General features: G+C 37.2%; 1 protein-coding gene across 7 annotated transcripts in view; it reads left to right on the top strand.

The window, feature by feature from the left end:
- The first annotated feature begins 19 nt into the window (after positions 1–19).
- Positions 20–15,980, top strand: part of fsip1 (fibrous sheath interacting protein 1) — a 32,677-nt gene continuing 16,716 nt past the window's right edge. For 2 of the 7 annotated variants that reach the window (XM_008399385.2, XM_008399387.2), the window contains exons 1-8: positions 20–281; positions 359–413; positions 811–980; positions 1,095–1,173; positions 2,120–2,209; positions 2,608–2,747; positions 2,960–3,085; positions 7,139–7,300. In XM_008399385.2, coding sequence (XP_008397607.1) covers positions 42–281; positions 359–413; positions 811–980; positions 1,095–1,173; positions 2,120–2,209; positions 2,608–2,747; positions 2,960–3,085; positions 7,139–7,300 — 1,062 coding nt within the window. In that variant the 5' untranslated portion in view covers positions 20–41. The remainder of the gene's footprint in view (positions 282–358; positions 414–810; positions 981–1,094; positions 1,174–2,119; positions 2,210–2,607; positions 2,748–2,959; positions 3,086–7,138; positions 7,301–15,980) is intronic. The other 5 variants (XM_008399386.2, XM_017302477.1, XM_017302478.1 and 2 more) reach the window with 5 other exon arrangements.

The following is a 15,980-nucleotide window of genomic DNA, read 5'->3' on the forward strand; positions in this document are numbered from 1 at the left end:
TTCGCTTCAGCATCAGCTGTCTGAGAAACAACATCCGGGGAATGTTTGCGTCCGTAGTTACCGACCGTATGCAAGGGGAAGAAACCGTTGACAAGGGCTTGTTGCAGTTACATTACTCCATATTTATAGTTAGCGAATCAGTAAATAACGCAATGGAAATCATTAAAGGTAGTTTAGATAATATTTCCCGACCTGCATCGACCGAGCAAACTGGTAACAGATTTTGTCCTGCTGCGCCATTTGAGCTGCTTGTTTTGAGCAACGATTCTGCTGATTTCCAGGTAGATAAACAAACTCTTTTGTCTTGTCTTTAATATAATAAAGGTATATTTTATAGCTTAACTATTTTCTATAAAAGCAGAATGGCAGTGGAGAAATGGAACACCCTAATAGAGGCACAGGACCTGGTAAAGGTAAATGTTCATTCAAGTAGTGGTTTCAAAGTTATAACAGTGAATACATTAAATTAAAAGATGATTTCTACTAGCGTAATTTTAACATCAGACACGCACATCCTTTCAGTAATGCAATTCTGAAAGGAACACACATATGTAAACAAAACAACCTTGAAAATAAATCCATCCATTAGAATTAGATAATCTCAAAGTGAACATTTTATTTATTCATTTAGTCAGAAAATAAATCTGAAATTAAGAAACAATTCAAAAATAACAATTAGATGTTTCTGTTAGTTTGAAAGTAAAACTGACAGAAACATATGAATGCACAGCTTGCAAATTGAACTCAGCACTTGATTAAAATTAAGCTATTGCTCCAATATGCATACAACAGAAGAAATGCTTCTTTCAGATCAGTTTTTTGCTGAGGTTACAGGAGATGAAAATGAGAATTCAAAGCTGCAGAGAGCCTTTGAGGAAATGAGACGACTTGATGAAATTCTGTCAGCAGAAATCTTCAAGGAAAAAGAAATTCGGTGTCAAAGAAAAGAACTCCAAGCAAAAATGTGGCAAGAGCTCCAGGTAGATATGACATCAGTGCTTATGTAGGTGAAAATAGTCTTTTTAATTAAATGAGTCACCTTTATGCTGCATAATGTATGAGGATCTGCTCTGTTCTTTTTTTTTTTCTTACAGAGAAAACCCGACAGATACTCTGAATGTGCTCAGGAAGCTTTGAACACAAAGCTGTTTTTGGCTTTGGAAGCCCACACTTGTGTGTAAATCCAGCACCTATTAAGAACATTACTAAAAGCGTGGTGTGCCTGGCTTGTTGATGTGCCTTAAACATTTTCATATTCTGTCCTACTAGAACCGCACACTTCAGAGAGTTTCATTGGGACTTTATGTCAAAGTAGTGGATTTTGTCCAATATACATAAAAAATTATGTATATTCTTTGCTTACTTTTCTTTACATGATATTTTAACATCATTATGATTAAGAAGAGAATTGATGAACATCAGTTTAAAAGTATTTTCACAGATTCTCACTTGGACCTATGATTGAACTTTGACTGGACCATTCTACTACATTAATATGTGTTTCTGTAAACCGTTTCATTGTAGCTGGGTCTGTATGTTTAGGGATGCTTTCCTGCTGAAATGTGAACATCTGGCCCAAACTTGGATCTTTTGCATCGTTTAACAAATGTTCATACAGCATGTCTACATCTTTAGCTTCTAATGAACTCTACCAGCTCTTCTCTCCCTGCAGAAGATCAGCGTTTCCAAATCATGACAACCACTATGTTCAGTGTTAGCCATTTATGGTCTGATCTGAACAGATCAACTTATTCCACACATTTCCCACATGCCTTGTGACAATCTGTAAACAAGGCATATTTTCTATGGAAATGAAATGAAATCTTTATTTATTTTGAGCATATAAAATACAAGATTTTTATCATGGTGAAGATGACGGATTAAAAAAAAACTAAAAACTTTTGAATTTTATATGTAAAAAGAAAAAATCTGTTTTCCCTCCATGCTTTAGTTATGCAGTAATTTGTGTTGTTTTACTGCATAAAGTCCCAATTAAATACTCTGTAGTTTGTGGTTGTGTTATGACAATATGTGATAAAGTTCAGGGAGTATGATTACTTATGAGAGGCAATGAAGGCCTGTCTGCCATACACACTAATATGGTTTTATTATCACAAAGGTACAAAAGAGGAGGACCATTACGCACCTCTGTTTGAGACCCAGGTTCCGGACTGTGAGCATGATGGGGACGACCAGGGCCTGCAGCAAGGTGAGCTTGTGCTGCTTTAGAACATTATTTGCAGATGTGTTAACAAATTTGTACACTGGATGGCGCTAAAAGCTCACAAAGCCTGTAATAGTAGGTTTTCTCCATTAATGTGACATTTTTTTTTCTTTTTTCCAAAGATCTTTGCAAAACTTTAGTAACTCTTCAACAATTTTCTAATAAAAATCTTATGAATTTTTATGGTATTAAAACCCCAGAGAATGAGAGAAAAAAAAAACCTTTTATAAACAGAAGCTACAGAGGAGTGAGGAATTCTGTGTTTGGAACAATAAAGTGGACTGATCTGGAATGTTAGCATAAGTTTCATTAGTGAATATTTAAACATAAAGATGCATTCTTAAACGTTTCTTCACTGAAATAAGTCATGCCTTACTCGACAGCTGAAATGCCGCCTTGCAGCTTGACTTCATCATTTGGTGGAAGCAGTGCAAATAATGAGGGCCTCTGGTTTGTGGAGAGCAACAGCAAAACTTCCAAAACAAAAAACAAACAGAAAGACTTTGTCCAGAGGAACATCAAGGTATGATTAAGCTCATGTTGCGTAAAAAAAAAATTGCACTATTATCTCATGTCTTTGAGTTAAGTTTTTCAGCTGTTGATTTTTCCAGTTGGAAAAATGTGTTTTCCTTTAGATATACAGACTCAGGCCTATATATCATCGATTGGATAAAAAAATGTTATGCAAATGTTGATTTTCCATCTTTTTCCCCATTATGTTTGGTAATGCAATAGCTGGCAAGCAGTGATGTGGGTCGAGTGCGCTTGACCCGTGCAGGGAAAGAGCGTCTGACTGAACTCCTTCAAGAAATAAACGAAGAGGAAGAAGACAGCGCCAGCACCAGTGGCACAGACAGTGAGGTAGGCTAGCATTTGGCCATAACAGACAACATATGCTGTAGGCTGAAACTTTCTATTCTACCATCTATGTAGAATCCTTAAACGGAAGCGCCACATCCAACTCTATTATTAATAACAAGTAAAACTAATATTTACTGCAAAAGAAAATATATTTTTTTCTGCATTTACATTATGTGTATTTTGTTAATCACAATATTTAAAAAAATATATTATGATTAAAAACAACGTCCCTAGCCACAGGGCCTTGAAAGTTTTCCCAACCCTTGGACTCTTCACTTTGTTTTTTATCTTGTTGCAAGAAGAAACTTTGAGATATTTTATTTGGATTTTATCCAAAAGACCAACACAAAAAGGCGTACAACTGTAAAATGAAAGGAAATTACATGATTTGTTTCCCCCTCTCAAATAAAACCTAACTATATGTGGTGATGACATGTTGTTGGGATGTTTTTCTTCAGCACAGATGGATAATATAGTTAAGAGTTAAAGGGTAAATTGAGGTTAATGCAGGGCAGTCCAGGGAAAAAACTGATTGAATCTTCAAATAACTTGAGACTGATGTTACATGAAGTCTACAGTAGGAATTTGCTGTAAGTTTGAAAGTACCACTTATATTTTTGGGGGATTTAAAATAAAGAAAAACATAAAACTTTACCAGAAATAAGATGGATACATTTTCTTCCTTGGGATGTTGATATTTGTGGACAATGACGTAAAACAAAAATCACATAATTTCCAACCTGATGACAAGAAAAATGGATCTAAAACATTTTACCTGTACTTTGGGCCATTCTGTTATGAAAATCGAATGCAGTTATTCCATAAAAAAAAAACAAAAAAATATATATATGTACTTGGTCCTTTATCATTTTTAGCCAAAGTCATTAAGAGCCGTTGTGGAAGGTTCAAAGAGCCACTTGCAGCGCCAGAGCTGCAGGTTGCAGACCTCTGCTCTAAGCTGAAGCTTCTGACTCAAAGTATTTCAAATTATGAACCAGATGTCAAATGCCACATGTGGTTTGCTTGGAATGCTGCATGTTGTGAATTAATTTTATAATCCTAGATTCACAGCTATTCCCCCCTCCTGTTTTTCTGCAAAAACTCAGAAGAATGGATCTTTCAGAGAGACATACAGCTGTTCTAGCATTAGGGGTGTGGGGACAGAGCATAGAAGCTAGGAGAAGGAGACCTTTTGTTTCTCCTTTGAGGATTAAGCTGAGACACGGCTACTTGGAGCAGTCCAATGATTCATCCTAACTTCACATGTTTTCATTTTCACATTTATTTGCCTTAATTAACTCTTGAGCTGCTATGAAATCAGTTCAAATTCTGATGGGCTGATGGCTGCTCAAAAGTCAGGCAAAAAACACACTTACCTCTTAACATGCGGTTCTGTTTAAGTCAACCCAGGCAGATCTGCATCAACAGAACAGCCTGCCAGGGTTTCTAGGGTATTTGAATGTCTAACTGTTTTTTATGATGTTTGCCTTGACTTTAGAACAATACTGCAGTGATTACGGTGGCAGATACCAAACAGACTGGAGTGCAGATGCTCTGGACTTTTTTATTAGCTAGAGGAAGCCTTCCTGTTTCCTGTTATTGTAAGGCATGCTTGTATGAATGGCCATGACAGAACGAGGATATTATTTATGTCACCAGGACTTTGGTGGTGGACGTCACCCAGCTCTTGGCAGAATCCCTTGGTGCACATTTATCAAAACGTGCTGCTCAATGTTTACCTCAGACACTTGCATTCTCACATGGGTCACCTCCGCGCTGCAGTGTAGACGTGTTACAGTCACGTCATTAGGAGCCGGTACTTACTGAAGACTTTTAGGCATTCGGGGCTTACATACACAAGCACAAACATTCCTCGCCTAATTCCTCAGATGTTGTGGGAAAAAAGATAAATAGGTGCTTAAATACATACAGATTTATCTAAATAATGCATCAGCTATGCAGTATAAACAATATTTATAACTTTCCAGTGAAAACCCTTATTATCTTAGCTCAGTCTCAAATCCCAACTACTATTTATGTTTTTCAAGAAAATATGATGGAAAGATTAGTTTAGAGGCTAATTGTGACGCTACACGCAAACACACAGCTTAAGCTGAATCTTACAGAGGCTTATGTGAATCAGGGTAAGTCTAAAATATTACTTTTTGCAGCTACAAAGTTGAATATAGGAAGAAAGGAGTGGAGCATACATGTTATTTCCACTTTAATTTGACACCCCTGAAAGCATCAAGGGTTAACCATTTAACACTTGATGAAGATAGACTCCACCTGTGTGTTGTTTAATCTTTGAATAAATGTAGCTGTTCAATAAAGGCCTTGGAGGTTTGTTGCAAGAAAAACATCGTGGAGATCAAGCAAAACAGCACATAGGTCAAAGATAAAGCTTCAGATAGCTTCCATAAAATAGTATGAAACAGCTGCAAAGCTACCTACCAAGATGGCAGTCCACCTAAGCTAACAGGCTAACATGGAGAGCTTTAATCAGAGAAGCATCCAGGCCTGTACTAGGTCTGGGGAAGCTCCACAGCTTAGGTGGGATAAACTGTTGAATCTTAGTTGTGTATGCCACAAATCTGCCCCTTATGGAAGAGTGGGAAGAAGAAAGTAGTTATTGCAAGAGAGCCAGAAGAAGTCCTGTTTGGAGTATGCTGTCATCCATGTAGCACGTGAAGTAAAAGTCCCTCAGTTTTTAAATTTAAAGTAATCCAGATATGAGGGTAGAAAGTGTATGTCTAATTAGAAAAACTGGGTATATTGAATCATTTTGGTTGTCAAAAACAAAAAAAAACTCCAAATGAGGATGAGTGAGAGGATGATGAACTGCTCCTTCAGTTGCTCACTGTTACACTTGGGTTGTTTTGATGATGTCATTCTAGTTTGATTATCCTGTCTTAGTCTCTTTCTTTGATCAGATCGGTCTTGTTTCCATTTTTCTTTAGTTCAGACCTTAGTTTTTCTAGTTATGTTTATTTCTTGTCTGCATTTTTTTAGATTAATTTCCTAGTCCCAGGCTACTTTTCCTTGTCCCCTGTGCCATTTTCTCTTTCTCTCTCTCTCTCTCTCTCTCTCTCTCTCTCTCACTGTTCACCCTGCCTTCTGCTCTCTCCCCTCACACCTGCAACCCGTTAGCACGACAGCCCAGGTCTGTTGTTTCCAGCGTTCACACTCACGGCATTTAAACTCTTCTCTTGCTCACACTCCCTGCTGGTCTCTCCTGTTGTTGTCCCTGTTATCATTTTCATGGATTTATGGTATTTCTTCTGCTCTGTCTCACCGTGGTAATTTTTGTAAGTTTTGTGTAATTTATTTCATTAAAACGGCTAAAAGCTACCTCTGTCTTTCTGCATTTGAGTTTACTGTCAGACAAGCATATCGTGACGCAACATATTTGAGCAGGATTCACCTCATTCTGTGTTTAGTATGCATATGTTTCTATGTTGTTGTTGTTTTGTTTTTTTTTTGAAAAACTGAAATTCCATTATTGCAGAACACGTGATCAAGAAGGCCTCAGAAATATTCTGGCTTATACAGGTAAACCTCTGCCATGGTTCAAAAACCTGCCTGCCTTTGTCATAAAAACCAGCGGGGCTCTACCATTTTGTATTTGGGATGCACTTCAACTTCCTAATGAGTTACTATGTTTGCCGCTTCCTTCTGCCAGTTTTCCTCCCAGCACTCAGAGGTTACAGCTGTGCTCTGTTTAGAGTAATGAACTGTTTTGGCATGTTAATATTCTTAATAGATCCTATCTCACCACTGTAATGTGCTGAGTTCAACATCCATGCACTGGTTCCCACACAATCCAATAGGAGTGTCACTGAGTCACGCAGCGAGTGCCATTTGTCTCTTATTAACACAGAACCCATTCAGAAATGGAGAGCTGAAGTCAGACGGCACCTCTTCCTTGATTCTGACATCACTGTAATAATATTGCTAGATAATGTTTATCAGTGCACTGTTTAGGTTGCTACAGAGCAAAGCAGACTTATACCCCATGGACCATGACTTACTAAGCTGACGACTGTTTTCCAGGAGGCTATGTGGGCTACGTCAGTCTCTGCAGGCCAGGGTTACACCCCAGAGCCTTCTGATTTGGAGCATCTGATGGAGCTTGATGCTAAAATTTGCTGCCTCCTTCCTGCTGAAGAACTCCACTCCCTGCAGAGCTTGAACACAGACCTAAGCGTGTTCCAGGTAAATTATCCTAAATATTCAGAGCTTCGCAAAAGTATTCGCATCCCTTTAACTTTTGTCATGTTAGAACTGACAACTATAATGTATTTTTTTTTCTTTTTGGTGGACTTTATGTATTTGTATTCAATCAAAGAGTCGAACCAAGCTGGGGTTCCTTTGGGGCATTTCTCCAGCTTTGAAGATGTAAGGATTTATATTAACTCTTTGTAAAATGGCTCAAGCTCAGTCAGATTGAATAGAAAGCATTTCATGCCTCTCAACTGTTTCTCAGTTGGATTGCTCCATCAACTCTGAGCGAATCCCCTGTCCTCCCTGTAGAAAGACATCGTCATGGCCTATAGTGTTTCACAACCTATATTTATGATGTTCCTTAGTGGAGATATTCATTGGAATAGGCTTGAATTGGAAAAAGCAAGTAGTGTCACAACAGTTTTCAATTTCCAGTTTGTTGAACTTTCAAAAAGAATAAACTCACCTAATGTGTCACATAATTCTCAGGTCTAAGCTCTGTCTTGTGAGAAAATATGACAAACATATTATCATACTGGCTGTATTAACCTGGGACTTCACTGTGGGTTTGTTCCTCAGTGCTTTCTTTAAGCATTTATAGTCTAACATTAAGAAATGCTTAGAAAATTAAACGCTCAAAATCAGTATCTTCATAAGCAGTTCTCAGCCATATGCTCTGATTTAGAAAAGCTCAACAAACTTTAATAATATGTCCAATTTTATTGTTGGGATATAAAACACCAGACACAGTGTACCACAAGTCTATTTAGCTGTGAAGTCCAATGAAATGCATAAACTGCAAAGCAAAAAAAAAATATTTTCAGCTGCAAATCTATTCAGAAATGTACTTTATCAATTTAGAATCACAATTGACCTAAAATGCACGCTTTTGGATTCTTGGAGAGAACTGGAGTGGCAAACAAAGCTGTCACGTAGCAAGGGTTTCAAACTGGAGGTCTTCTTGTTGTGGAGTGGCAGTAATAACCACTATGGCAACATGGTGCCACTCAGCCACTCAAAAGGTCCCTCAGTGACATATTTTCAATTAAAGGGATCAAAGAAAGTGACGTGGTTGTTTTTCATACTGGGTATTTGAGTTTGTCACAAAAGGCACCCAAATATATGCTATGAAGAAATGTTGTCTTTTTCCATTTCTGTTCCCTTTAATAACAAACATGGATAAACAAACCAAAGCTAAGAATTTGTATTCAGTTTCCTATGAATTGTGCCTTGAGTCATAGTTATGTTCTGTAATCTCTTTTGCATCCAAGAGTAAGTTTAAAATGTATATTTGTAATGCTGAAGTTTCCAAACTGTTGTTCTGTGTTTGAGTTTAATGTTAGTAATAAACTCTGTCTCAGGACATTTCCCCACAATATCCAAAGTTTGATTCTATGCACTTGATTTGCAAAACCTGTCACCAAAAATTGCTCCTCTTGGAGCTGTTTCACATAAACACCATCTGGAGGAAAAAAGTTGACTGTTCTGATTATTTTACTGTCAGGATGTGAATTTGGGTATTTTGAGCTTTTTTTTTCAGTTAAAGTGCTACAAACTCCTAGATAAACAAGTGATTCACATTTTTATCTATGTGAAATTTGTAAATATTGTAAAATGAGAAATAATAAATCCTAATTGAGGGCTGGTAGTTGGCAGCCCTGCCAGCAAGAAGGTCCTGGGTTTGAATCCCGGCGTGAGGTCTTCCTGCATGGAGTCTGCATGTTCTCCCTGTGCATCCATTAGGTCTCTCTGGTGCTCTGGCTTCCTCCCACAGTCCAAAAAAGTTAACTGATCTCTCTAGATTGACCTTAGGTATGTGTGTGTTTGTGTCTGTGGTGGACTAGCAACCTGTCCAGAAAGTGCCCCACCTCTCAGTCAATGACTGCGTCAGTCGTTGAGCCACAAAACAATAGACAGCTCAATGGATGAACAGTAACCTATTTGATAATACAAACAAAATTAGCAATAAATTCATGATGTGAGTCATTGCACTTTTTCCCCCCCTCTATTTCCAACTTTTAGTTATCTTCACAAGCCAAATAAGTTCTTGGAAACTCTAAAAGTCTCATCCATCTATCATCTGCTCTTCATTAAAGCTTAAAAGACTAGTGCAGAGTACTTTTTCTGAGGCATTACTGGAAGTTATTAACACCCAAGCTTTTGAAATAAGAATAAAATGTAGTATCTGAATTTGAGTTGGTGAGTACCACACCTGTTGGGGCAACAAAAAAGAAAAGTCAACCACCCTGTAAATTTTTTGCAGAGCCAATGATTTGTTTCAGGTCAGTACTCATAAATCTTTAAAGAGCACATAAAAAGAAATATGCTTTTGTTTTGCAGTACCTTTCTTCTCGGTAATAGTTAGAATTTCTAAATGGAGTCTTTTAGACAACATGACGTTTAGAAAACGTCATGTTTTCCTGCTCATTGCACGCTGTAATAAACATGAAGGAGTGTAATATTTCTGTTTGGTTTTTTTTGTTTCTCACTGATATTAAATCACTGTAAATTTCTGTTTTCCAAATTCATGTATGTTTCAAACTGGATGCAGAGTTTCTAAGTCCTTTTTTATATTTTCTGAGACTGGATGAAGTAAAAAAATAAATAAATAAAAACGCTGGCACCGGCATGCATGTTGCCACAAAGCAGAGTCAGCCCCCCATCAGATTATAATTACAGAGGTGGTGGAGGTAAAGGAGTAACAGAACCAGAAAAAGAGCATTTCTGTTTTTTATTTGGGTATTTTAGCACGAGACATGCAGCCCACAGCCAGTCATGCACAGTACCATGGAAAGTACTTACTTGTTGAACCGTTTCATATTTGTCACAATACTAACACAAACTTCAATGTACAAGGATCTAACTTTGAAACTAGCCTACTTAGTAAATAATCCATCCATCCATCCATTTTCTTTACACACTTGTCCCTTAGTGGGGTCGGGAGGGTTGCTGGTGCCTATCTCCAGCTAACGTTCCGGGCGAGAGGCGGGGTCACCCTGGACAGGTCGCCAGTCTGTCGCAGTAGTAAATAATCCATCTGCGTTTAATTTCTGAACAAATCCAGCCATTGTGAGAAGGCTTAAATGTTAAAGAACATTGATGAACAAAGAGCATCATAGAGACCAGGGAATGTGGTAGACAGATCAGGAATAAAAATGTGAAGCAGGGTTTAGTTGTAAAACATTTTCTAAAGCTTTGAACATTTTGAAAATTGTTTATTTTATAATCTAAAACTGGAAAAATGGCACTACATGATCTAATCTGACAGGCCATTTTAGAAGAGGGAACTGTATCTAACCTAGATCTTGTTCTTGAGCATAAAGAAAAAAGAAAAAAACTGTAGGCCAAAAACACAAGACAAATGCAAATCACAATGGGGAAATTGTATAGCTTTCCTTTTGAGAGGAAAACAAGTGAGACTTTTTAAGTACCGTTAACTTGGGGATTTAGACCCACGTTGCAAAAAGTTCAGAGAACACTTCCTTAAATTAAAACACACTGATTTGTTCTCATATGACCCAGTCAAAGTCCACACTTGTATCCAATTAAAAATCAGTGACCATACAGGTTGCTATTCATTGCTGCTCTCCACCCAGTCTGACAGTGTGAGCACTTTAGCAAAATAAGCATAGGCAAAGATTTCAGTCTGTGTGCAAAGTTGTTAGAGTAATTGCTGCTACAGGTATAGTTACAAAAAATATTGACACAAATGCCCATTAATGTTAAGCTATACGTCCTTTCCACTTCAGTAATGTGCTACTTTGTGTCGTTCGATCACATTAAATCCCAAGAAAATTCCTTGAACTTTGTGGTTTTAACATGACAAAATGCGAAAAAGGTTTAATTGTATAAATACTTTTGCAAAGCAATGTATTGGTAGCAAACTAATATAAACATTCACCTTTGTAATGTAACATATTACAAAGGTGAATTAAGAAAATTAGAAAGTATACCAAAAAACAGTTTGGTTTTCTTTGACACTGTTCCCTTTGTGCTTTTGTCAGCACTTTTTTTTGCATTCTTTTATTCTCTCCATTCACTGTCTGCAAATGAATCAAGCCCTTCTGTCATTAAAAACATGTGTGTATATAAAGCCTTAAAGTACAGTACTCCCCACTTACTGTACCACTGTGTGGTAATGTCAGCACCACCCATCATCCGCAGGATTGTGTCACGAGTTTTCTGAAGTTGGTGACATGGGTGTTTAAATTTGTATGCCCAAACTTGTGTGTTTCTCAGATTACAAATACATGCATTGTTTTATGGCTGCTTTGTCTTTTTTAAAGACAAGGAGCAGCAATAATAATCAAAAAAACAAAACACGTTGTTATGGTTTTAAATCACTGTCACTATTTTGATTGCAGCTCACCAGATCAGCAGGGTTTGACCATATTTGTATTTGCATGGTTACTGCAGCTGTGTTTTGCCATACACTTACTGAGTATATACTTTGCTGTAAGGCTGTGAGGTCAGTTAGTCATACTGTGTGGTTGTTGATGTGCACTCCTGATTTTTAACAACGGCAACTGTTAAGTGAAAGAGCAGAATTTCGTGCAGAAAACTCCCTTTTGGCCAACACAGCGTGGTCAGTGGATTATTTAAGAACTCAAATCTTATTAGGTCCAGTCATGTAATTAAGCACAAGGGAAAACTTTATCCTGCTGTGCTGAAACTTAGATTAAAAGTCATGCTAAATTTACAAGACAAACGTAAACATGAATAGTTTTATCCTCTGAGTTGTGATAAAACTCTGAAAAAGGATTTAACTTTGCACTGATTACTTTGGTACAGTACCACAACCCATCAGGGGATTTTATATTTTAGACAACAACCAGTCATCTTCTTTGTGTAATACTAGGCAAATGTAATATTGACAATGGTAAATTGAAGTGAGGTGTATTTGCTGATCAGTTATTTCAACCATTAAATCCCTGAAGTTTGCCTTCCTGGAATCCATTTGCCCCCTTCCAAAGTATCTGATACTTTGCACATTTCGTGCTTATTGATGAGGTCAATTTAGATCAACAAGTTCATGTAAGATTCATAGGTTTTGAACATAGAAGAGAAAAACCTTTGTTAAAAGAGGTTTAACAAAAAATGTTTTGATATCACCACCAGCAAAGTAGCAAAACGCTCAATTCTTGAATTACTTACCTGGTCAATGGTGGCACCCATGTACTGCGTTCATGCAGGGTGATGGTCTATGATCTCAGCAGTCTTCCACGTCAGGATAATCCCTGTACAGAGAGGTTGATGGTGTTGACATGGCCTTTAAATTGTCTAGATCTTAACTCCAGTACGTATCTGTGAGGTGTGTTGGGAATACTGACAGGATTTATTCCAAGTGCTGCCTTTGAACCTGCTGCTGATTTTATTTTATTTTATTTTTTTGGTGCCTGATAGTAGAGAACATAACTGAGACTAGAACTGAAACGTGTTATGATGTTACAAGCCTTATTTTTCCCACTCTCAAAAATGTCCTTGGGAGACTGAGTGTGAAGGATGTGAGCTCAGCCCCCCACGTCTTTATAGCAGTAGTTATTAATGATTACGACATTCAAAGTAAAGTGGTTAGTTTACAAAGCAGGAGAATTACTTTCTGTAAGTTTTACTCACGCATGATTAATTAGAACCACAAGGAGAACATGTCAGTGCCACATAAATCCAGAGAAGAGGCCAACTAAGGTTAGCATAAAACCTCAGAAAACAGAAATCCCTGTGCATAGATCTTCATCTAAGCATGATGCTCAGTTACTGAAGGATTTTTGCAGACACACGTGCAGCCAGAGAGTCCTGTAGATATAAGCAAACGCTATACTTTGTGTGAAATGTTGTTGGAACATTATAGCAGCTTTCTAAGTGGTGGCACACTAATGCCTGTCAAATGACTCCAGAGGGAAAAAAAATACTCAATATCCTTAATGTCATCATTATAATTATAATAAATTAGCATGACAATATAGTAATGATGAAAGAGGGGAATTTTAAGTTTGCATTGGACTTTTTACCTTACCAACACACTGTTTATTTGCATTCATAAATACAATGTTTCTTCTTACTACAAAAATATGGGTGAATTTTCAAAAGATACACAAAAACAAAAACAATCTAGCTGAATTTTAGCCTTTTTTCTATTAAATTGTTTATCATTCCATTATATCACTTTGCAGATAAAGGAATGTGTTTACTTTGCTATGTGCAAGTTTTATGCAAGTTGTTTGTTTTGATGTGTGTTTAATTGATTTTCTTATTTGTAAACTAAGGGCATTGTATCTTTATTATAATCATACCATGTATCTTTTGTATCTGTATGTCATTGTACCATACTATATTGTATCTCGTCTTACAGTCATTGTCTCCCTATCGCATCACTTTTGTAATATGATATGCAGTATCATATTACAATCATGCTGCATATGTATGATTTATGTGATCATTATCAAACCAAATTGTGTTATATGTGATCATAATCAGCTTAACTTAATTGCACATAATAGTTACATTTCTGAGACCGAAGAATTTTTGTAGGCACACGTGCTATAACCTCAAATATCTGGATATTGTCACAATGTTAAGGTGTCAGGGTTGTCATATGGCACACTTACTGTTTTTCATAAAGTCTAAAATCATGACCACCACACCCTTTCGCACCCTGTAATTCCAGTGTGATTCATTTTATTGTTTTCTTATAAACGCCTCTCCCACTGGTTGTATCCTCAGCCACAGTTGTGTCAAGTGGTTCAGAGGTTTTGCTTTGTCATGTATGCTTTTTGAGTGTTGCACTCATTATGGAAGTCAACTGTGGATAATTTGGTCACATAGTCAGCTGTTGTCATTTAACACCCATACTTATTCTAATGCTTTATTAAACCTAGGATATGTAACTTTTATTTAAAAAAAAATAAAATAAAACATCTCACATATTTGTTAAAACTGTACTGGCTATAACATGAGATGCATAATGAAAACATCTAACTCCTCCACATACTGTGATTAGCGCTTGAAGAAAGCAGAGGAACTAGATCTTCTCACAAATTATATCTCTCATACTAAGCTGTCAGAACCTAGTGACAGTTTTAACAAACATGTAAAAGTCATATATTTTTCCTAAAAGTTACAAACTAAATGTTTAAGCCAAATACAAGTGCTGGGACATATTCCAGCAGTTGGACATAAATTGGATTTTTAAAAGTTTGGTTCCAAATTTTGAAAACATTTCCTATGGCGTGTTTTATTTTCTACCACTGGAAAAAAGTAGTTTCCTTGTAGAAGACTATATGCTGTACAGCTGTGTGCAAGACATTGTCGAACATAGCATCTGTTTTTTGGGGGACAAAGAGTGCTAAAGGATGCTTGAGGTTTTTTTTTTGTTGTTTCTTCCATATGCTTTTGATAAATATTGAATTTGTCCTGCTTTCAACCCTTTTTATACTTCACATTTCATTTTGTCTGTGTCATAGTTTGGCAAAAACTAAAGTTATCCTATGCTAACAAAGCATGCTGGGTGGAGATCATCATTTGAGCATTTCCTAACAACAAGAGCAACACATTGGATGTATTTACAGTAGTTTGAAAACATTTCCAAACACAAGTTTAGAGGTTGAACATGTAAAAATGTAAAAATATAAAGATTCTTCTATCTTAATATGATTCTGACATACTAAAATCCACAGGTGGCGTGGCTATTTCTAGCCATCACATTCAATGTGGTTTTAGATTGTAAAATGCACCAGGAGGTTTTGATCTGAATACTTTAGACCACCCTCAGTTCTGAAAAAGAAAGCTTGTGTACACAGTCCAGATGACCCACAAGTGAATCTCCTAATACTTCAGGAATGTTCACCAATCACCAAGTCAACAAGGATCCAAGATGTTGACAAAAAAACCCTGATCTCTGGAGGGGGAAAAGACGGCCTGGAGACAAACATATTTTCAGTCTTCAGGCCCTACTATTTGCTCTTATTGAGCACTATTACACTTAGTTGTTTTTGGAACGTTTGCATGGAGAAATAAAGAGTTAGACTTCCTAACATTACCAAAGTATCACCAGCTGATCTGCTGTATAATATATAATGCATGCAGTTTTGTTGCCACACCTCCATCTCTAAGCTTGTCAGATGGATATGAGTCACAGCTGGGCAAAATGTCACCTAGGGAGACACTGTAAGAAATATGAAACTGAGAAAAAGTCAAGAGGCTCTTAAGCTTCTAAACAGCTCCTGTGCTCTCGCAGGGAGAGCTCGTGGCAAGGCATGTGGACAGGCCTTGGCAGGTAGCCTGGGTCCACGTGGCACATCCAGAGCAACCACTAAAGTTCACATTTTAAGATATTGAGAGAAAACAGAGACACAGATAAAGCAGGAGAGGAGGGTCCTGTCCTGAATAACATGGAGAAAATTAGTATGGCTGTGTTATTTCTTAATGCCGTCTCTTCCTTGCTGTAGGCGTTGAAAATAGGTCAGCTCTTACAATGGCTTTGGTTGCTTTACACAAGTTTCAATAGCCTTTTGTGACCGTTCGTCGCTTTGGAACCACACATTTCCATATATTATGGTGGGATTTTGTGTCATAGACTAACTGAAAGTTGTTCATAGTTATGAAGTGAAAGGAAAACAAATCTAAAGGAAGTGTGGTTTCCATTTGATTTCAACCCCCTAAGTCAATGTTGGTC

This window comes from Poecilia reticulata, linkage group LG22, assembly GCF_000633615.1.
Source record: "Poecilia reticulata strain Guanapo linkage group LG22, Guppy_female_1.0+MT, whole genome shotgun sequence".
NCBI lineage: Eukaryota > Metazoa > Chordata > Actinopteri > Cyprinodontiformes > Poeciliidae > Poecilia > Poecilia reticulata.